The following is a 21,794-nucleotide window of genomic DNA, read 5'->3' on the forward strand; positions in this document are numbered from 1 at the left end:
GTCCCACCTTGCAACCGTCACTGAGCATGTGTGTGGACATCATGCCCCCAGATCAGGGCCTGGCCACGGCCAGCGGGGTATGTTGCCCTCATAATAAGTTATGCTGTGTCCTTACAAAATCTCAGAAAATTTGCGGTTGATCCGTGGTTGCTGAGGTTAGAAGGTGAGGGTTTAAATCACTTACAGGGGGAAGTTGGGACCGCAGGAAGACGGGCCTTGTCTTTCCAGCTACACCAAATGCTTTGGGACATGTGCGGGGCGCCCACCCCCGAGTACAGAAACGCCGGGTTCCTGCGACGTGCAGAACCGCCTGGGGGCCCTAACTATGGCTGGGGCGCCTGGGTGGTTCAGTCGGTTAAGCGTCGGACTTCGCTCAGGTCATGATCTCTGGGTTTGTGAGTTTGAGCCCCGCATCGGGCTCCGTGCTGTCAGCTCAGAGCCTGGAGCCTGTTTCCGATTCCGTGTCTCCCTCTCGCTGCCCCTCCCCCACTTGTGCTCTGTCTCTATCAAAAATAAGTAAAGGTAAAAAAAAAAATTTTTTTTTTTGAAAAGACACACTCAAAGGCAGATGTCTACACCAGCCACAGAGGCGCAGGGCCTGGGAGGGAGAGGAGGAGGCGGGGGTGGGTGAGGGTGTCAGAGCGTGGCTTGTTCCCAGCGCAGAGCTGGAGGATCCGTAGGCGTCCGTTAGCGTGCGGGCAGGAGTGTCACGTGTCCTAGGCTGCGAGCAGAAGTAAAAAAAAGTACCAAATACTGAATGGGCGTGGCTGTGGGGAGCATGGGGCGGGGCTGCAAGGGGTAGGGGGCGGGGCTGTGCGGGGCATGACGGGCGCAAGGCCAGAGGGCCCAGCGGTGCCGGGTGTGGGCCTTCCGTGCTCCCGAGCCACACGTGATTGCCTCTGCTCCTCCCGGCCCCAACTTCTCACCTCCTGGGAGGTTACCTGCTGTGACCACCCCCGCCCTCCCCCCCCCCCCCCCCGACTCCCCCATGACATCGTTCTGTGGTTTTTTCTTCATTGTAGTGCTGCCCGAAATTAGCTCTTATCTTGGTTTGCCTCTTCAGGGTCAGTCTTCCCACAGGACGCTGGATTCTGTCTCGTCACTGATGTGTCCCTGATGCATTCAGTAGGCGCTCGATAAGTTGGTGCTAAGTGGCGAACAGGGATGCCTGAAGGATCACAAGGAGGGGCATGGCGGGATGAGGGGTGTCTTGAGAAAGACCACTCTGCTAACAGAGGGGAGCTGGGGAGCAGGATGGGGCAGTGCCTCTGGCCGGGGAGGTGGGCACTGTCATGTGGGCAATGGGGCTGGGGGGTTGGGCTTGGGGGGGTACGGGACTGGGGTAGGCAGTGAGAGCTTGAGGAGCTCCCCTGCCGGGTGGGTTGGGATGCTCTACCCCGGGGGAGGGGACACAGGAAGGAGGAAGGGGGATGTGTGAGGGAGGTTCTGTGTCCGGGTTTGGGCAGAGTGGGGGGGGTGGTCCCTTTCACATTTAGCTGCAGTTAATCTGTGAGTGCCGGGGGGGGGGGGGGGCTTGCAGAAGGGGTGTGTGGTTGGGGCGCCTGGGTGACTCAGTCCTACTGAGTTGAGTGTCCTACTCTTGACTTTGGCTCAGGTCATGATGTCACAGTTCGTGGGTTCAAGTCCCACGTCACATTCTGTGCTGATAGCATGGAGCCTGTTTGGGATTCTCTCTCCCTCTCCCTCTGCTTCTTTCCTTCTCTCTCTCTCTCTCTCTCTCAAAATAAATAAATAAAAAAGGAGTGTGCAGACCACGTGGGAGCCTCTGCTGGCCGTTTTTGAACCGATGGACCAAGGGCACTGGGAGACAGGTGTGGTGTTTCACAGGGTGTTTCCTGTTAATGTCGGTTCATTTCCTACCACCTGTCGTCCCTCTGACTTCATGCTCCTTTCACAGAGATCGAGTGGTCAGTGGCTTTTCAGTGGCCTCCAGGGACAGAACAAGTCCCTGTGCTCAGGGTTGATAAGCCTCTCCATCTCCTGGAAATGGGGCAGCATTAAAAGCAATCAAAGGAAGGGGCGCCTGGGTGGCGCAGTCGGATAAGCGTCCGACTTCAGCCAGGTCACGATCTTGCGGTCCGGGAGTTCGAGCCCCGCGTCAGGCTCAGGGCTGACGGCTCGGAGCCTGGAGCCTGTTTCCGATTCTGTGTCTCCCTCTCTCTTTGCTCCTCCCCCGTTCATGCTCTGTCTCTCTCTGTCCCAAAAATAAATAAACGTTGAAAAAAAAAATTAAAAAAAATAAAAAAATAAATAAAAGCAATCAAAGGAAAACGGAGGATTTGGAATCCCCTTTCCTTTGTTCTAAGTGCTTTCAGGGCTCCAGCTCTTGACCCTTGTTGAATAATTTGGGATTTGGGGTTGGGCATATTAGGAGCCGAGTGTTTCTGTTTGGATAAGATGGGCCGGGGGGAAGGTTTCCGTCATCCTCAGATGCCGAGGAGGGTGGGGCCTGGGCTCTCCTGACCCATCAGGGGTGACATGGGACTCGGAGCCGGGAGAGGTGTCGGTTTGAGGACCGCTCCTGAGTGGCAGCAGCCTTCCACGAGGAGAGCGTAGAATGCTCTCCCGGCACCAGCTTGACTGCTTGGTGAGACTCCTCACAGGGTGAGCTCAGCTCCCTGATGCACGAGAGCACATTCGTGGGCTCGGTCCCAGAAGCTGCCGGTGGGTCGGTTTCCAAAGGGGTTTTCAGAGAATGGCGGGAAGAAGGTGGATGAATAGAATCACAAAGAACTCATTGTGCCCAAGATAACTCATGAGCAAAAAATGAACAGCTGGGCATCTTCAAAAAGAAATGCAGCTGTGGTGTGGAGCATGAATTTGGACCTATCATGGGCTTTCCTTTTCACCGTGAATCCCCAATTTGCAAAATGGGGGATCATGCCTGTGATGATTAACCTTTGAGGTCATGGGTTTAAAATTTGATGAAAGCTTTATGCATAAAATGTAAACACTTACGTTTAAAGTTTATAAACATTTCTGGAATTTTACTTTCGTAGCCACTGCCTGTCTGGCGCAGTCCACATGGGCTTGGGACCTTGTGACGTCATGGCAGCTAATCCCCAGGTGATAGATGTCACAAGCTGCATTTTGCATGTGAGGACACCAAGGCTCAAAGTTGTTAGTAGTCAGTGAGTGGTGAGTGAGGGCCTGAGCTTAGCCTGCCCAGCTGAGTCCTGTCCCTCAGCACCCACAGCCTGTAGCCCCATGACAGCACCCTGAAAGATGCCCACCAGCCATCCCTGGTTCAGAACCGCTGAATTGCTCATGATTCTCCATGAGGCAGGGAAAGGGAGGACCCTACTTCTTCGATGCCTTGACCTCAGTGCCTACCATAGTGCCTGGAACGTAACAGGCTCTCAGATGGCAGCTGTTGCATGGATGGGTAGCTGGATGGCTAGATGAGGGATTTGGATAGTCACATAGTTACGTGGGTGGGTGGGTAGACAGAGAGATGGAGAGATGGCTGGACAGTTAAATGGTTGCATAGTTATGTGGGTGGGTAGATGATGGATGGTTGGAATGGATGGTTGGGGTGGATGGGTGGTTGCGTACATGGATGGATGGTTGGGATGGATAGATGGTTGGGTGGATGGGTGGTTGGGGTGGATGGGTGGTTGTGTACATGGATGGATGGTTGGGGTGGATGGATGGTTGGGATGGATGGATGGTTGGGGTGGATGGATGGTTGGGGTGGATGGATGGTTGGGTACATGGATGGATGGTTGGGGTGGATGGATGGTTGGGATGGATGGATGGTTGGGGTGGATGGATGGTTGGGGTGGATGGATGGTTGGGTGGATGGATGGTTGGGATGGATGGATGGTTGGGTGGATGGATGGTTGGGGTGGATGGATGGTTGGGTACATGGATGGATGGTTGGGGTGGATGGATGGTTGGGATGGATGGATGGTTGGGGTGGATGGATGGTTGGGGTGGATGGATGGTTGGGGTGGATGGATGGTTGGGTACATGGATGGATGGTTGGGGTGGATGGATGGTTGGGATGGATGGATGGTTGGGGTGGATGGATGGTTGGGGTGGATGGATGGTTGGGTGGATGGATGGTTGGGATGGATGGATGGTTGGGTGGATGGATGGTTGGGGTGGATGGATGGTTGGGTACATGGATGGATGGTTGGGGTGGATGGATGGTTGGGATGGATGGATGGTTGGGGTGGATGGATGGTTGGGGTGGATGGATGGTTGGGTACATGGATGGATGGTTGGGGTGGATGGATGGTTGGGATGGATGGATGGTTGGGTGGATGGATGGTTGGGGTGGATGGATGGTTGGGTACATGGATGGATGGTTGGGGTGGATGGATGGTTGGGGTGGATGGATGGTTGGGTGGATGGATGGTTGGGGTGGATGGGTGGTTGGGTGGATGGGTGGTTGTGTACATGGATGGTTGGGTGGATGGACATCAAGGTGGACCCGGCTCCGTGGATAGACTGCAAGTCAGTACAATTCAATTCCACAAAGTCAATATGTATTGAATGAATGATTTGCTTTAAGTAGTAGGGTCTTCAGGTAACTTGAAGCAATGATTCCTTTCACCAGCTTGATATATAACCAACATATTGCGAAGTGCATCTGTGAATGGTGTGAACCTTCGGGTCCACAGAGGGCGTTCCTCAACGTGGAGTTTGGTTCTGTCCTGGGGGTATGTCCTGGCCAGGGACTCACATCCCGTTGCACAGCCGCTCTGTGGCCAGCTGGCCAGGCCGGGCCTCACCTGGGCTGCAGGGCCTCAGGCCCTGTGGTGGGAGTACCCCAAGGTCCCCCCTCACCGTCACTGGAAAGCTGGTGGACAGCAGGGCTTCTCCAAAAGCTTCCTGAGCATTTTCAGGAGGAAGTGGAGTTTCCCTGCAGGGACAAAGACTCACCTTAACCTGTGACTCTCCAGAGGGGGAGTCAGACTGTCTCCACAGCTGATTTCACGGAGTAGAAGTCACATCCCAGGGGCTCTGTAGGGACTTGGGCCAGGCCAGACCTGTGGCGGGCGGGAAGTGTGTGTCCTTGCCGAGGGGGCAGCCGCTGTCCAGCCAAGCGTGTGTGTCCCCTCTGGAATGCCAGACCAGTGCGGTGGGATCTCTCAAGAGAAACCGGAAATGTTTATGCAAAATTTCCGTCCGTTAAATGTTGGGAGTCTATTCAACATTTTAAAAACAGGAAAGCGTGGACCCCATGAAACACATTTGCGGGCCATATTTGGCCTGGGGGCCACCTATTTGCACCTCTGATATAAAGTCCTTTATGTGCTCGTTTTATGAGAAGCTCATTCTTGTTCTGAGATTAGAGGATCAAAGAAAATTTTTTAGTATATGTGCTGCCGAAGCGAGCACCAAAGAAAATTTTTTAAATGTTTGTTTATTTTTGAGAGAGAGAGAGAGAGAGACAGAGCATGAATGGGGGAGGGGCAGAGAGAGCGAGAGCGAGCGAGAGAGACAGAATCCAAAGCAGGCTCCAGGCTCTGAGCTGTCAGCACAGGGCCCGACGCAGGGCTTGAACTTGTGAACCATGAGATCATGACCTGAGCCAAAGTCGGACACGTAACTGACTGAGGCCCCCAGGCGCCCCTGAGATTAGGGGATTTTTGACTGCATAGGGAAATAATGCAGCAGGATCTAAACTGGCTGTCAACGGCAGAAGCATCAAAACCCACAGGTGTAACCGCCGATGCCCCGTGCAAGGTCTGGGGTCTGACCCTCGGCTCACCTCGATCGAGGGCAGCATCCCCTTGCGATGTGAAGGCATGAGCTGTGGCCAGAACTCCTTGGTTCCGGTCCCGGCCCTGTTTTCCAGCTGTGTGACCGCGGGCGGCCACCCCCCCTGACACGCACCTCCCTTTGCTCTTCTGTAAAATGGGGGTGATTACAGAGGAGTCCGTCTCGCGGGACCGCAGAACGGATGCCGTAAGACGGGACCCCTAAAATGCTTACGAGTGCCTGGTGGGGAGGAAGCACCCAGGGAAAAACAGAGTTCCGTGAGAATGGGGAGTTGGCATTTTATCTCAACAGTTTATTGAGTTATAATCTCTGTACCGATCAACGCATGCTTTCAAAGTGTGCAATTCGGCGGTTTTTGTGTGTTCGTCGCGTTGTGTGTTCCCCGGCATCAACGTCAGACCATTTCCATTACCTGCCAGAGGCAGCCCTGCCCTTAGCCCGATCCCCAGGACGGTCCCTGCACCACGGGGACACTGGATGCACAGTGATTATGGTCACAAGGCTGGAGGGTGGCTGCTTGTCAAGGCCCGGCCTGGACGTCACCAAGTGTTAGTGTCACGGTCTCCTTCAGCTTTGTCTTCACTGGACTCGATCTTTCTCACTGTCTTCATCATGGTCACTGACATGTCCTGTCTGCTGCATAGAAAGCACTTAGGGAACGTTGGCTCTCAGCCCCTTGGTGTCCAGGGGCTCCACCTATCGGGGGACGGAAGTGCATATCTGAGGCCGGGTCAGGAGCCTCACGCTGACCCCTGCCTGCAGCAAAAGGGAGGCCGGGAAGCGGTGGGGCGGGGCCGGGACATCACAGACCCTACGTGCCTGGCTCAGGTTACTGTCGCGGGCAGCGTCCCTGGTTGGATGATGCTCTCTGCTCCCCTCGGCTGGGGTGTGCGGGGCCAGCTTTATGACTCTCTTTAGGTTTTGAGATCCTAGGAACAAAGCCTCTGTGGAGCAGTTTCTCTGCTTTTCTTTTCCTTCTTGGTGAGGCCGATTTACCTGACTTGCTTCCCAGCCCCACCCCCGCCGGGGGCTCCGGCGCATTCCGGGGACTTTCCTTCTCTCTCTGTTTCGAAACTCAAGATAAGATGAGGTCAGGTCTACTCTGTCCTGCTAAACCCTCTCGGGTGCCATCCTGACAGCACCTGCCGGCCCCTCCCGCTGTGGTTAGGGACCTGCTGCCGGTATTACATGGCCCCCAAAGTCAGGAGAAATGCCTGCATCTATGAGGGCACTTTCTTGGGTCTGTTGCAAAAATGGAAAAGGAACTGGAGAGGCAGGGCTGTGAGCAGGCTCTTTGGGATGTTGACTCTCTGCCCTGGGTGGGGGGGCGGGGGCGGAGGGTGTCGGGTGGTCCTGCCAGGCCTGGGGAGCAGGCAAGGCCGGTATGATCCAGTCAAAGCCGTGCCTGGAAAGCGTGGGCCTTGACATTCTGCTTTTAGACCGAGATGCTGCGCTTCCAAATCGGGGAAAGTTGGGCCCCTCTGATCCTCAGGGAACATAACTATCAGTCTTAGTCTTTGGGAGGAGCTCATGGTCTTCAGGGATCACGGGTGTGTGGGGCTCAGCGGTCCCTGCAGGCGGGGCCCAGTCTCCCTTGTTTGGACCACGGTGTGGTGAGCTCATGGCCTTGAGTCAGCCCCAGGGCCAGCTGCTTGTTGTTTTCCTGGGTTGCCTGGGAATCTGTCAAGGAAAGTACAGCAGGTTTTGTAAGCAAATGCAAAACGACGTCCACCCCCCGCCCACCCTCCCCTCAGGATTAATAAAACACGAATCCCAAACCAGGAGAGCAGGTGGTCTGGTGGTTGAAAGGTCCCCTGGCTGGGACTTGCAGACTGAGCACAGGCGAATCACACTACTGGTCTGCGCCTGTGAAATGGGTGTGTAAGGCATTCACGGAGACTGCAAAACTCTGCCCTGCTTTGCCTAGAATCGGGTGGCTTGTAACATTCATTAACTTGTGTTATGTGCCGCGGACTGTGCTTTGCCTGTATTCGCTGAAGCCCAAGACATAAGTACTTTGTCAGTTGTATTTTATGGCTAAGGGAATGGTGGCTCAGAGAGGGTAGGGAGATGTTCAGAGTGACACAAGTAGGATGCCGTGGAGCTAAGATCTGACCCAGGCAGGCTGGCTCTGAACACCGGGCCTGGAGGCTCTCTGCTTCGTGGAATAATTGCAGACCATCAGGTCTGTCATGCTTGTTCCACGGTCTATTGTTCCACTGGCAACAGACCCAGCAGGAGACCAATAAGGGATTTATTGCAGGTGCTCAGTTATGCTCACACTGGCATTTATCCTCTGTGGTCTAAGATGGCTGCAGGAGCACCGGACATCATATTTAAGTCCCAGAGGTACACATATCCAAGCTGAAAAGGCTCCCAGAGGCTCCTCAGCACACCTTTAAAGGTTGGAACCCCTCCATGTGGTGATGTTGAGCTGAAAAAGAGGTTGTCTTCAGCAGAATCCGCTTTGTGATGCTTCATCGGAAGGGAGAATGGAGATTGGGCAGGAAACTAGCAGCCTGTGCTCCTGTGGTGTTCAAGTTAATTTTGTTGTGTGGACAGACCGAAGAGAGAGGGGGAAGGAACGAGCAAACAAACGGACGAGTGAATGAAAACAGTCTGCCTTAGGGACCAGCGGTTTCCAATGCGGTCTGGTCCAAGGAGTCTGCGTGGAGACCCTGGGCTCAGGAGATTGACATCTGTTAGTTTATCGGTGCCCCGCACACAGTCCAGCACTGGGCTGAGGCGATCTGGGGGGCTGGCGGGAAGCTGGGGTGACATGGACAGATACTGTTGTCCTTCCCCAGGGAGACCCCCTCCCCCGACATCTCAACTCAAGGACAGACGCTTCCTGAGCGACCTCTGTGTGCCGCCCTCTGCGCTGAGCGCTGGGGACCGAGGAAGGGTGGAGGCACTGCCTTTGGGACGAGGGACAGCGGGGGAGGGAGGTGAGCCGAGCCAGTGTGTGACAGCTGCAGGGACACAGCGTGTGGTTGTGGGACACAGGAAGTGCCCCTCGCAGGTCAGGTGCAGGGGCGCTGCTGTGCGGGTCCTCCTGTGTCCCCCTCCCCTGCCCTGCGGTTGCCAGCTTCCCCCGCTCTGGGCTGCGAGGGCCAGCCGCTCCACGCGGTCGTGACGAAGTTCCGTGTCCCGTAGAAGTCATCCGGCGTGTAGGGTGGTAGCTTCCCATCAAGGACGGCTTCGAGTGGAGCTCTCGTTTCAGTCCGCCTTGGTGTTCTGGTCTCGGGGATGGGCCTGTTTCCTGTGGCCCCGCTGGGCCCCTGCCCTGTGCCAGCCCCGCCTTCAGCCCCCAGGCCCACGAAGGAGACTGGACAGAGAGAGATGCGATGAACCAAAAAGCCGCTTAGAAGAAGAAAGGGACCGACATGATCTGGTGTTGCTCCAAGTGCTTTACTGTCCCCTGAGTCACACAGGTGCACACTTACTTGGCCATCTTTCTGAGGCGGAGTCGAGAACGTTCCGCTGAGGAAGGACCGACATTGGAGTTCTTCTGTGACACAAGCGTGGGGCGCACCTCGTACGATTTCTAGAGTCGATTTCCCAGAGGAGCGCTGAGGATTCAGAGGTGCTTGGAAGGATCTGAGTGCAGGATCCTTCCTGAGTGTCAGATTCCGTCCCCATCTTCGCACTCTCTCCCACGCTAGCCAACAGCAGGATTTTTAGCATCCCGCCTTTGCTGACTCCAAGCGTTCAACCCCGTTCTCCTGGAAATAACATTTTCCTTTTACACCCGTAGTAAGTCATTTAATCAATGTGCATAAAATTTGATTAAATTACCTAATTATAAAACTAAGTACACCTGGCACATAGGTTTGGGGACAGAGGAGCCAGTTTCTGACGGGCACAGAGCTCGCTGTTGAGGACAGACGGCGATGGGCAGGGGCTACGGACTGAGTGTGGTCATCGGGTCCTGGTTTTCCAGGATGGGGACGGTGATTCACCCGGAGTCGGGGAGTGGGGATACTGGACAGAGCCTCCCCCATAGTACTGTCATCCTCATATAGACAAGGACCCAGCAGGATCTGGGATTTATTGCAATAAGGGATTTATTGCAGGTGCGGGCGTTGGCGAGGCAGGTCTGGAATCTGTGACACGGCTGTTGGGAAGGGCCGGAACCCTCAGGCATAGGCAGAGGCCGCTCTCTACAGGCAGAATTGCTTCTTCACCAGACAGCCTGAGCCCAGCTCCTAAAACCTTTCAACTGATTGGGCCAGGCCCACCCAGAGCGCCTAGGACAGTCTCCCTTACGTAAAGTCACCTGATAGCGGACATCATTCGCATCTCCTAAGTACCTCCACTGCAGCACCTGGATGAGTGAACGAACACCTGGGCCTGTCACCCTGTCAGATGGACACCTCTGACTGTCACAGAGCCAAAGGCAGTGAGACGTTGGTGAGCAGGTGGGAGGTCGCGCAGCTGATCGGTGGAGAAGTTAGAATCCCAGCCGGGGCCGGGGCCGGGTCTGGAACCCAGATTCTTCAACCACAACGCGATTTTGTGTTTTTTGCATCCGCTTTTCTGTCCGTTCTTTCCGGAGTCCGGCTGGGCGACCCTTCCAAGAAAGGCCAGGGTAGACGCGGCCCCTACTTTCCCATGTCTGCACAGCGTTGTTGCCGGCCGGCTGCTCTCTTTGTCCAGGCCCTAAATGGGCATAAAGGCTCTCCCTGCATTTTGCTCTAATGCGTCTGTGCCCCTAAGGGCACTTCTGAACACATCAGCCTTGAACTGGGACCGTTGGGTCAAAGCATACGGGCATTTATAATCTTGGCAGACGGCACCGATGGTCCCACCAATGGGGGGCGACTCTTCGTCTACGCTCTGGCCAACACCGAATTTCCTCCCTTTTGGCTCTCCGCCCTTCTGCGGTAACCCAGCGACTGGTGGTCCCTCGGTGTTACTGCAGCAGGATGTGGGTGAGGGATGATGGTTTTCCCCACAGCCCAGTGCCCCCCGGGAGGCTTAGGGTGTCCCGGGACCCCTGGCTGAGTGGCTGGCACTGTGCCGGGTGCTGGGGATGTGGCAGCAGCCGCAGGAAACAAGGGGGAGGGAAGAGGCCAGATGGATGAAGCACCCCCCCCCCGCCTCCCCCAGGAGTCTCGGGTCCCTAAAAGGCCACTCCACGCGTTGTCCTGGGTTTGCGTGCACGGCCTCCGTATCCCCAGCGTGTGTGGCAGGTGGGGGAGCCGTGGGCATGTCCTTTACAGGCTTGGCCAGTAGCTGACCCCGGGCCACCCCGCTGCTGTGTCAGAACCGGGCCTCGGGCTCCTGTCTCCTGGTATAGGAGACAGCCGTGGATGGGCCCAGTTCTCGGCACAGACAGTGAGGGATAGAACCAATGTGGGGTGACTGCGAGGATAAAGGGGGCTCAAGTTTGGGGGGCTGCTCTTCCCCAACGTGGAAGGCCCCTCCTCAGAGCCTGCAGCCTGTCCCTGCTCTTTCTGTGGCCTGGTCTTAGGGTCATCCCCGAGAGAGGTCTCCCCGCCCCCCTCTCAGGCCGGCCCACAAGGCCCTGGGGTTCTGCTGCCCCAACAGCACCGCCGTGGGGCTCCCCAGCGCGGGCCTGCGTGTGGCAGGAGGAATCCCCCGCTGAATGGCGGTGGAGACGCGCCGGGGGTGGGGGGTAGGGGGGAATCCCGTCCCAGGCGGGGACACAGCGTGGCTTGCTGACTGGAGGCTGGCGCAGCAGCGGGATCGGTGTTCCTGGGAAGGAGCGCGGGGAACAGCCTGGCGGCCCGTGGGCGTGGGGATGTCGGCTGTGCAGCTGTGCTTCTGTCTCTTGGAAGGAATCCGCTCTCCGTTCTCGCCTGACGCCCGGTGACTTCAGTCATTCGTCAGGACCTCAGCCGTGGGTGTAGTGGGGGTTTGGGGCTTGGGCACAGAGGGGGCCGCTGGAGCACCTGCTTCTGACCCCTGCCCCCCCTCCCCCGCCCAGCCGGGCGTCCCTTTGCCGGTCCGGTTCCCTGCAGCCCGAGAGCAGTGTGGGGACAGTTCAGCGGCCGCCACAGCCCTGGGCCTGCTGTGTGCCGGGCACCGGGCACCAGGCAGCGGCCCCGGGGGGCGGGTGTCACCATCCTCCTATTTTGGGGGGGAGATGAAGGCCTGGGCATCTGCCCGTGTCACATAGTGGCCAGGTGGCAGCTCGGGACTGAAGGTCTGGAATGACTTTTGGGCCAAGATGCGTGCCCTTCACCTTGATAGCAGATGCCGCATCCCGAGAACACTTCTGTAGGCCGGACTGAGTCAACTCGGATGTACCGTCAGGGGCTGGGAGTCTTGGAAGGGAAGCGGGGACGCTGCGGTGAGCCCTGGCGAAGGCAGGGACGTCACCACCTGGCAGAAGGTGCCCCAGGTGTGCAAGTCCTAGACCTAAGGTGACACGGGGCACGGGGGGGCCATCGCAGGTGAGGGCAAGCTGGGCCGGGCCGAGAAGTGCAGGATAAGCCCAGTGTGCGGCTGGGGCCCTGACATGAAGCCGCAGGGCAGGTGAGGAAAGGGAGGCCCGGGCTCAAGGGACTGAGCAGGTCGCACAGTGAGACACGAGGGCTCGGGCTCTGAGCCTGAGCCCCAGCAGTGCTCCTTCCCGGTGCTCCTTGCTCTGCAGGAAAGGAGCTGCTGACTCGGTGAATCAGGCAGGCACACAGTGTGAGGGACGGCTTGGTGCCATGGAACACGGTTTCAGAGGCTCCCCTGGCTTCTTGTTAGCAGTTTCATGAGGACCTCGGTTTGGGGGTTCTGTGGTTTGGAAAAACCCTTGCTAGAAAGCAAGGGGTACTCAGAAGTGGGTGACAGCGTCTAGGGCCAGGGAGGGGCTGGGGGAGTCCCGGGCCTCGGGGACGGGCAGGGCTGTGGCAGCCAAGTCTCCACGTCTGCCCAAGGGCCCGGTCGGCGGCTGGCCTCGAGGGGAGGCTGCAGGAGAAAAGACCTATAGGGCGCGGTGATGGGGACACTATGGTCGGGGGTCAGGGTGACCTGGAGTTTGCGACTCTGGTGACTCAGTTTCCCTGGCAGATCCTGTGGCTCAGTTTCCCTGCAGATGAGAGGTGGTGAGGTGAGCACAGGTCGCTGAGTCGGGGTTCCCGGGCACTGGCTGGGCACTATGACCGGACCCTCGCACGAATCCCCCACCAGCAGCTGGCCGGGTGGCCTGTGCACAGAACCGCCTGGAGCACAGCCTGGGGGTGGGCACGCAGGCGGCACCTGTACCCTCACCAGCCTCCCTCCCGGCCGCCGAGCGGGCTCTGGTCCCCATCGTGACCCCTTCTCCTGGGGCCCTGGGCTCGGGGTCTGGGCAGGACCGCTGACCGGTCCGGAAGGAGGAGAGGCCTGGTGGCCACAGCTTTGGTCCCTCCAGGAGACGATGGCCATTTTCCTGGAGTCGCCCGGGCGGGGAGGCTCAGAGCCTGCGAGCACTCACGCCAGCCAGCCCAGCCCCTCGCCCACCAGGACCCCCAGTGCCCAGTGTCTGGAAGAAGAGGCCGTGTTGTCAGCTACTGAGATGCTGCTTGTCCCCGGCCTGGGACCGGAAGGTGCCCCTGCTCTGCTGGCTGGGGCCTGGGGTCCACGTCCTGCTGTGTCTGGCCCCATGGCGGGCAGTCTGGTCTTCAGCTGGATCCTCCTTCCCGCGGGGCCACGGAGTCTGTGACTGGCACACGGCAGGCCAGCTGGGGGGTGGCTGCAGCCTGTTTATCGTGTGACCTTTTATTGTTTAAAAGCGGAACGTCGTGATGCCGTCCGAGGGGGGCTTTATGCACAGAAGAGCTCAGCCCTCACCCTGTGCTCCGCAACCCCGTTTCCTTCTGGTCCCTGAGTTTTAGCACAAAGCACGCGTCACCTGGTTCCTCTCCCCTTCCCAAGGCGTCGTGAGCTCGCCTCCGCGTGCCCCTAGTTGAGAGGGTCCCCCGGAGAGCAACCGCGGAGAAACGGGTGTCAAATGGCAGACCCACGGCCACAGCGATGCTCCCGTGTCCAATCCCAGGTCCTCCGGAATCGAGCTGGCGTGTGGAGAGGCCCGTCCGTGCGGAGTAGCTCCTGGGCGGCTAGATGCTCCCACGGGCTGCTCGCCAGGTGGCCCGTCCACTCCTGGCCTCAGCTCAGGTCTGCACCTGCTGTCTGGGCCTCCGAGCTGAGAAGTCACCCTCCCCCCCAGGTGCGTCTGGGAGGCAGGCAGGGCGTCCTTGGGACAGGGAGCGGGTGGTGGTACCCAGGGCCCAGCTCGCTCTGGAGCCGGGCCCTGCAGGCAGGGCGAACGGACAGCCCAGGAGATGGGGGTGAGGCCACGGGGAGGTGAGCCGTGGGGACTACCAGCCACCGGGGTGCCCGCTCTGCCTGGGGGTGGGGGGCACGCATCCAAGTAGCCGATTCCTGTGCATTTTCAAGGAAAGCCAGAAAATGGATTTTTAAAAGTGAAACGTCCAGTCGATTAATGTCACTTCATGTTCTCATTTTTTAAAGTATCGTGTGAGCCCGAAATGCAGCTGCTTGCTGTATTTGGACATGAAGCACTGATGGGCCTGGGGGCCAGGCCGTCCCCCTACCCCGACGGGGTCAGGCAGAGGAGTGCCTGCCCGCCTCGGGCCCGCCTGGGCTCCAGGGCTCCCTGCCTCCGGCCGGGTGCTGGAGGAGGCTCCGGGCCGGTCCGGCTGCAGGCAGAGGTGGGAGGAGGTGCCCCGGGGTGGGGGGTGGGCAGGGCCAGCGTCACGGCCAGCCACGGCCCGTGTCCGAGCCGTGCCTCCCGTGTATGAGGGTAGGCAAGGCGGGACGGTGTTGCGGTCACGCCCTGAACCTCAGCGGCCTCGCCCAGCACGGTGTATGTCTCACACACACGGCCCACCGTGGTCAGGGCGAGCCTCCGGGCAGTTGTCCTCTCACCGCGGCTGGCCCGTGCGGCTCAGTTGGAGGCTCCACCGCCTGGGGCGAGGCCCAGGTTGCCGTGGAGGGGAAGGGAGCCTATGGAAGGTCCCGCGGCTTTTCTAGGGCTCAGCCCAGACACAGCCTCTGTCCTGCTCCCGGTCACTGCTCCGGACCGGCCATGCAGCCCTGCCTGGCTGCAGGGGGCTGGCAAATGCAGGGAGACCCCAGACCCTGGAGAGCAGTGGACATGTCCACGCTGCTGGCCCAGGTCGGCTTCCGGAGCCCACGGTCACGGGGCAGTGGGATGGGGCGGGGGCCGTGTGATGGGGTACCAGGAATCCGACGGAGGAGGGGGTAAGTGAGTGTCTGATGGAGGCGACTGAGCGAGTGATGGAGGGAGGCCTTGAGTGTCTGATGGCGGGAGGCCTGTGTGAGTGTCTGACGGAGGAAGGAGTGAGTGTCTGACAGGAGGCTGAGTGATGGAAGGAAGTCTGTGTGAGTGTCTGATGGGGGAGGGAGGGAGGGAGTGTTTGATGGAGGAGGGGCTGAGTGTCTGATGGAGGGAGGCCTGTGTGAGTGTCTGATGGAGGGAGGCGTGAGTGAGTGTCTGATGGAGGAAGGAGCGAGTGAGTGTCCGACTGGAGACTGAGGGAAGGAAGTCTGTGTGAGTGTCTGATGGGGGAGGGATTGAGTGTCTGATGGAGGAAGGAGTCAGTGAGGGTCTGACAGGAGACTGAGTGATGGGAAGGAGGTCTGTGTGAGTGTCTGATGGGGGAGGGAGGGAGGGAGTGTCTGATGGAGGGAGGCCTGTGTGAGTGTCTGATGGAGGGAGGTGTGAGTGAGTGTCTGATGGAGGGAGGCGTGAGTGAGTGTCTGATGGAGGAAGGAGCGAGTGAGTGTCCGACTGGAGACTGAGGGAAGGAAGTCTGTGTGAGTGTCTGATGGGGGAGGGATTGAGTGATGGAGGAAGGAGTCAGTGAGGGTCTGACAGGAGACTGAGTGATGGGAAGGAGGTCTGTGTGAGTGTCTGATGGGGGAGGGAGGGAGGGAGTGTCTGATGGAGGGAGGCCTGTGTGAGTGTCTGATGGAGGGAGGTGTGAGTGAGTGTCTGATGGAGGGAGGCGTGAGTGAGTGTCTGATGGAGGAAGGAGCGAGTGAGTGTCCAACTGGAGACTGAGGGAAGGAAGTCTGTGTGAGTGTCTGATGGGGGAGGGGTTGAGTGTCTGATGGCAGGAGCCCTGTGTGAGTGTCTGATGGAGGAAGGAGTGAGTGAGGGTCCGACAGGAGACTGAGTGAGGGAAGGAGGTCTGTGTGAGTGTCTGATGGGGGAGGGAGGGGTAAGTGTCTGAGGGAGAGAGGTCTGTGAGTATGTGATGGAGCGAGTGAGCGTCTGGTGGAGGAAGGGGTCAGTGAGTGTCTGATGGACGAGTGTTTCCTGGGGACCCTGGCCGGCATGGAGGCTGCTGGCAGGACAGAGATTGCAGCTCCTTGGCTGAGGCCGGGAGGGACCAGGTGAACTATACGGATGCCAGTAATAACAACACACCCCGTGTGTGTGCCAGCCCCTTGCCTTCTGCGTTCTCACCCCTCAGTACCCCGTGGGTCACAGGGGCAGGTGGGGCCGGGGACAGGAGGCTCAGGCGGGAGAGGGCGTTAGCAGGTGGCAGAACTGAGGCTCCCCTTGAGACTCGGTGCCGGTTCTGGGGGGATGGAAACAGGACCGCCTTCCGCAGAGCCTGAGGAGCGGGGACAGTGCTGCTGCGTCCTTGATTCTCGTACGACCCACACGGGCGTCGCGGTCGGCCAGCTGCCCGCGTCCGCTCCCCGCCAGGCACCCGTCCTCTCCGCCTGTCGTCTGCTCGGCGGTCTCGTCCCTGCTCCGCCGTTTGCCGTGTTCTCGGCACAGGGTCCGGTGCGGAGCAGAAGTTCACGGATCCATTCAGTGGACGGGCAGGCGGGCCCTGGGGACCAGGAGCACGAGCTGGTGCCGGGGGAGCGGGGGGCCCCCTGAGGACGCAGACCCACAGGTGCGCACAGCTCCCCCGGGCGCCCCGCCCCTGGCCGGGTGCTCCGTTCAAGTCCTCAAGGCCCATCCAGCACATCCCTGGGCCTGGCCCAGCGCTGGCATCCGTACCTCTCCTGTGTGCCCAGGTGGGGACCAGGCGGGGAGACGGGCGGGAGCCTCTCTCTACCCCGGGGTTTCTTTTCCTGGTGCTGCCCCACGCCCCAGCTTAGTGGGAAGAGTCTCCCCACACCCCAGCTTTCTCAGCGGGAAGAGTCAGAAATAGACCGTGGCTTCCCCAGCGGCCCCTGCGCACCACTCCTCCCGGCAGGGCTGTGTTTCTGGATCAGGAGAGGGAGCAGCCTCCAGGAGGAGCTGGGGAAACCCTTCGGGAGCTGGACCCCACCGCACCCCTCCCCGAGGCCTCGGCCCCCCCCCCCCCCCCAGGGCTGGATCTGCGGGTCCTCCAAGAGCCCCTCGCGGCTGAGGCTCCCGAGTGAAGATGGTCCGGCCTCATCCCGCCCCCCACCCCCCCCCCCAGGCTCTGCCGGAGCACGCCTCAGAGGGAGAGGGGTCTCGCTGCTTTTGCCCACCTGTGCCGGGCCCCGGGGTCTACGTGGGCCGTCAGACCTGATCACGTTTGCCTCTCTGAGCCTTCGTGGTCGTCTCTGCCAAGTGGGCATAGTCCGGCCTCCTGCCGTCGGATGGCACGTGGGACTGTTGTCGCTGCTGGACAGCAGAAGCCCCATCCTGCCCGGGCAGGAAGTGGACGGAATGGTGAGGCTTATGTATTTAGTCTAACGGGTGTTAACTTGGAGTAGCACCGCCCCTCCTCCAGGGCCAACATCTTCCGCACGTCTTGAACGTTTTACGGGGCCCTCGGCCACGTGTGGGTCCACAGCACCTGCCCTGAGCGTCTGAAGGGGGTCCTGGCCCCGGGAAGGCCTGCGTCTCCTGGTGGTTGGTTCCGCCCTGTCCTTTCTCGGACAGCAAACCGGAGGGGTCCAGAGAGTGCTTCTGAAGCCTGATCCAGTCTTGCATCCCTTCACCCCCGCCCCACCCCCGCCTGCCTCAAACCGCCTTCTCGGACTCCTCACCGCAGACGCCAGGCTGTGCCCCACCCAGCTCCCTGCCCCACAGAGGCTCACACGCCTCCACTCAGTCTAAAGGGCACTTGCCGAATTCCTCCCGATCTCAGGACCTTTGCACCTGCTCTTTCCTCCCCTCCTCCCTTAGCAATCCCCACTTACGCTTTGGCTCTCATCTCAGGGGTCACCTTCCAGGGAGACGGCCCTGCCCAGATCAGCCCGCCTACACTCGGCTTTCATATCACTTTCGGTTCTTCCTCCTAGTACTGTGTGATGGCAGAGGGTCTGTCCCCCGAGGGAGCCTGCAGGCCCCGGGGGCAGGGCTGGGTCTCACTTCTCACCAGGGGCCAGGCATGTTATGAGTGTGCACAGAACATCTGATGAAGGCAGAAGTTCACAGTCTCATGAAGAGGATCCCGGGTGCCCGCTGGCCTTCCTGGGTAGGGCTGGGTCTGGACTGGAACTCTGGACACGCAGTGCTGCCCCCAGGGGCACCTGTCCTCGGTGATTGGGCTCCTGCCTCCTGGAAAGACCCACACAGAGAAGGGGCTGGGGTCCTCTGCTCCAGCCCTGGGCTGACTCTGCGGGGGAGGGTCGGTTAGTGCCCACGACTGTACCCGCGGAGTTGTGTCCACCCAGAGGGCTGTCCCCTGCTCGCTGAGAGGTACCCCGGGGGCCAGCTGTGTGCTCAGCCTGGTGACCTCTGGGAGGAGCCCTGCAGTGTGTGGTAGGACCCGACCTGCCTCACCCCTCAGGCCAGTGGCTTAGATTTCGGTGACGAGCTGTCCACCCTTTTTAGAGAACTAGGAATCAGATGAAATGCCTTTCTGGGAGCTCATTCCATGACTGAGGACTCACAGGCTGGGTTTTCGTGAGAGATTACTATGTACCAAGCAGGCATTTAACACACACTCGGTGCATTGGCTCATTCTGTTCTCACACCTCTGGGAAAGTCTGTTTTGGTTGTCATTTTGGAAGAGCGGACGGTCCCCGAGCAAGAAAAGGCTCAGGGGGTGGGGGGACGTTGCCAGTGTAGATCTGAGATACTTTTCAGGTTTGAGGAAATCTTCAGCCTCAGCGCTCGGGTGTCCCTGCGGGCATCCTGGCTAAGCAGCCGGCAGTCACTAGGCACCAGGCTCTGCCCCCTGTAGATTCTCCATGGCTCTGCCAAAAGTTTCCTCTTCCATGAAGCCTGCCATGATCACTCCCCCCCCCCCCCCACCGTCTTCAAGCCCAGTGTGTGAGCAGTTAGGGGACACTGAGGCTGGAGGGTGTGATCTTCCCAGGGCCGGCACCTCTTCAGGTGAGCCTCGGAGGGGATGGGTCTCCCCAAACTCCTCCTCCCCCTGCCTGGTCACTCATTTGTCACAGCCCCTTTTTATTTGCTCCGGGGCACTAGCGCTCTCTGCAATGGTTTTTGTTCTTTTTTTTTGTACTGTTTGTCTGCCTTCCCCGTTTAGACTGTGAGATTTCCAGGACAGGGGAGGCTTGTTTGCCACTGTGTCTGGGGGCTGGAACTGCCTGGCACAGAGCAGATACTCCACAGTCCTTTGCTGACCAACGAATGGCATTTGGGAGGTTTCGGGGGGACGGTGAGGGAGCCCCACCTGAGAGCCAGGTTTCCCTTCCCCGGGGCAGATGGGGAGCTGTTGGGGGGGAGGGGCGGGTTCGGTCCCCACCAGACATCAGGACAAGATGTCAAAGCGGCCGCCCCCGGAAGGGCGCACACAAAGCCCGCGCCTGTGGTGTTCCCAGGAGGCGGGAGCAGCTGAGCCCTGGGGACGCCCTCGGCTTTGTGCCGGGACAGGGAGCGTGAATAGGAGACCGATATTTCTGGAGGCAGCATCCTCTTTGGGGCAAAGTATCGTGGCCCCGGATTCTGGGCGCTCGCAGGCTCAGCCCTGTCGTCGCCCTGGGGTGGCGCGAGGGTCCGGAAGCGGGGCGGCTCCTGGCTGGGACCCAAGCACAGCGTCGCCGGAGTTACAGGGAGAACTGGAGCTTGGCGCTCATTCTGGCTAATTATGACTCCCGCTCCTGACAAGCCTTTTATTTGCCGTATGTATTTGGTTTTCGCTGTACCGCCGACCCCTTCGACGCGAATCCCCCTGAAAGGCCGGTCCTGCGCCCCGCGGGTGGGGACGGCTGGGCAGGGGGAGGCCGCCGGGGGCCTCCGGGGGGGGGGGGGGGTGCCCCTCCCCGGGCTGCGGCTGGCTCCGCGCGGCTCAGGAGGCGGCGCTCGCTGTCACTCCCCCTGCGCGGGCTGCTGGCGAGGCTGCTCGGGGCCGAAGCAGGTGCCACCGCTGCTCGGCTGGGCAGGAGGGGCCTCCTCCCTTCCGGGGGAGCGTCCCGCCGGCCGGCAGCGCTCTCAGGTCCCAAGGTGGCACGGGGGGTCGGCCCCGGAGCTCGGGGACAGCCGGTGACCCCCCTCCTGTGCGGGGATCCGACTCCAGCGCCAGCGAGAGGCCGCTGCCAGAGGTCCCCTCCCTCCCTCCAGCTTTTGGGTTCACCATCTTCGGGGGCGCACCGGCCACCCCTGCCCCCGGCAGAGCCCGGGAGGAATCTGCAGCCGGCCACCATGGTGCAAAATGTAATTCTAGTGTTTTTCCGCAGACGGCTGAGCCAAAGACCTGCCGTGGAGGAACTGGAGAGAAGAAATATCTTGAAACGTGAGTAGCTGTGACCCCTGGCTCCTCTTGGGGGCGAGTCCGTGGCAGGTGCACCCAGCTCTGCAGGCTGTCGCTCCCCGTGGCCCTGTGAGGTCCCACCGGGCTGCAAAAGGAAACCCTAGAGGAAAGTTGATTTGCTCGGAAACATCTCCTTTTAAAATTAAGAGGAAAAAAAAAAAAAAGGCTTGCCTCCCAGCATAATTAAAGCTATTCCTGTTTTCAGGGTTATTTAATTAGCCCTGTAGATCTCAGGGAAATGGCTCGATTCTCTCTTTGCGTTGTGGGTTTCAAGCAGGTCTCCCTGGCACTTTGGGGTGGGAGTTCTGACGGCCGCAGAGGTCACGGGCAGGGTGTGGACAGTGTCAGAAAGTGTAGGGAGGGGGACGTGGCACCAGGGCGAGACAGGAGGGGAAAGGAAGCCCACACCTCCGAGGAGCGCAGTCATGGGAAGCCTGCCCTGGGGGTCACAACTCTGTCTCGGGGATCCCCGGCTCCACCCGCGTGGGGGTCCCCAGGTGTGTGATCACCGGTGTCCACCAACTGCCTCGGCAGCAGAGGGAATGCCGTTCAGGCTCCTTAGAGTCCATGGTGGTTCTGGGCAGTCAAACCCCTTCGGAAGTGTTTCTCAGATGGCGTTTCTCAGATAGTTCACTGGTCCACAGACTTTAGTTTTCAAAACATTTTCTGCAAAAAAGTGCCTTCTTAGGGCCTGGATTCCTTAAAGTACTTTCATTGTTTTTCGTCTTGACGTGATGCACACTACAGATATCCTCTGAGTTTGGTTTTTTATTCTGCGAACATCTTGTCACAAAGTTAGGGCAGTGCCCACGCTGACTCTGTGCCAGAAGACGGGCGGCGGACCCTCCTGACGGTCTGGGCTCCGAGTCCCTGCTGATCCCTGTCTCCTGTCCCCGCCTGGGCACCTTCACCTGCCAGGGGGTCCCCTCCTTCACAGACGGTTGGAAATATTTCACCCTATGCCGAGGGATTGCACGTTTCTGTTGTCAAATTTAAGATAGGGGACCTAGTCTTCTGTGTTGTATCGACTTGGTCACGTCTGGGGATTTAAAGAACTTGTCATTGATTACCTGCCTAATCACACAGACAGATGAGAAAGTCAAGCTATTTAAGTTATCACGTATTTGAATTTTTTTTTAAAGTTTATTTATATTGAGAGGGCGGGGGAGGGTCAGAGAGAGAGAATCCCAAGCAGGCTCCATGCCGTCGGCCCAAGGCCTGATGCGGGGCTCGATCCCACAAACCACGATCATGACCTGAGCTGAAATCAAGAGTCAGATGTTTAACTGACTGAGCCACCCAGGTGCCCACCCCGCCCCCCAAGTATCTGGTTTGTTAAAAATCCCATCACTTACTTATAAGGCTGCTAAGTCACAGGTGTCCTTAAAGCAGCTC

General features: G+C 59.1%; 1 protein-coding gene across 5 annotated transcripts in view; it reads left to right on the forward strand.

Annotated features, from left to right (window-relative positions):
- Positions 1 to 21,794, forward strand: part of PHACTR3 (phosphatase and actin regulator 3) — a 237,736-nt gene that overhangs the window by 206,629 nt on the left and 9,313 nt on the right. For all 5 annotated transcript variants that reach the window (XM_086702610.1, XM_086702609.1, XM_086702611.1 and 2 more), the window contains one exon: positions 20,326 to 20,381. In XM_086702610.1, coding sequence (XP_086558736.1) covers positions 20,326 to 20,381 — 56 coding nt within the window. The remainder of the gene's footprint in view (positions 1 to 20,325; positions 20,382 to 21,794) is intronic.

Source organism: Puma concolor, chromosome A3 (genome assembly GCF_028749965.1).
Source record: "Puma concolor isolate L17-30 chromosome A3, mPumCon1.1.hap2, whole genome shotgun sequence".
Classification (NCBI taxonomy): Eukaryota; Metazoa; Chordata; class Mammalia; order Carnivora; family Felidae; genus Puma; species Puma concolor.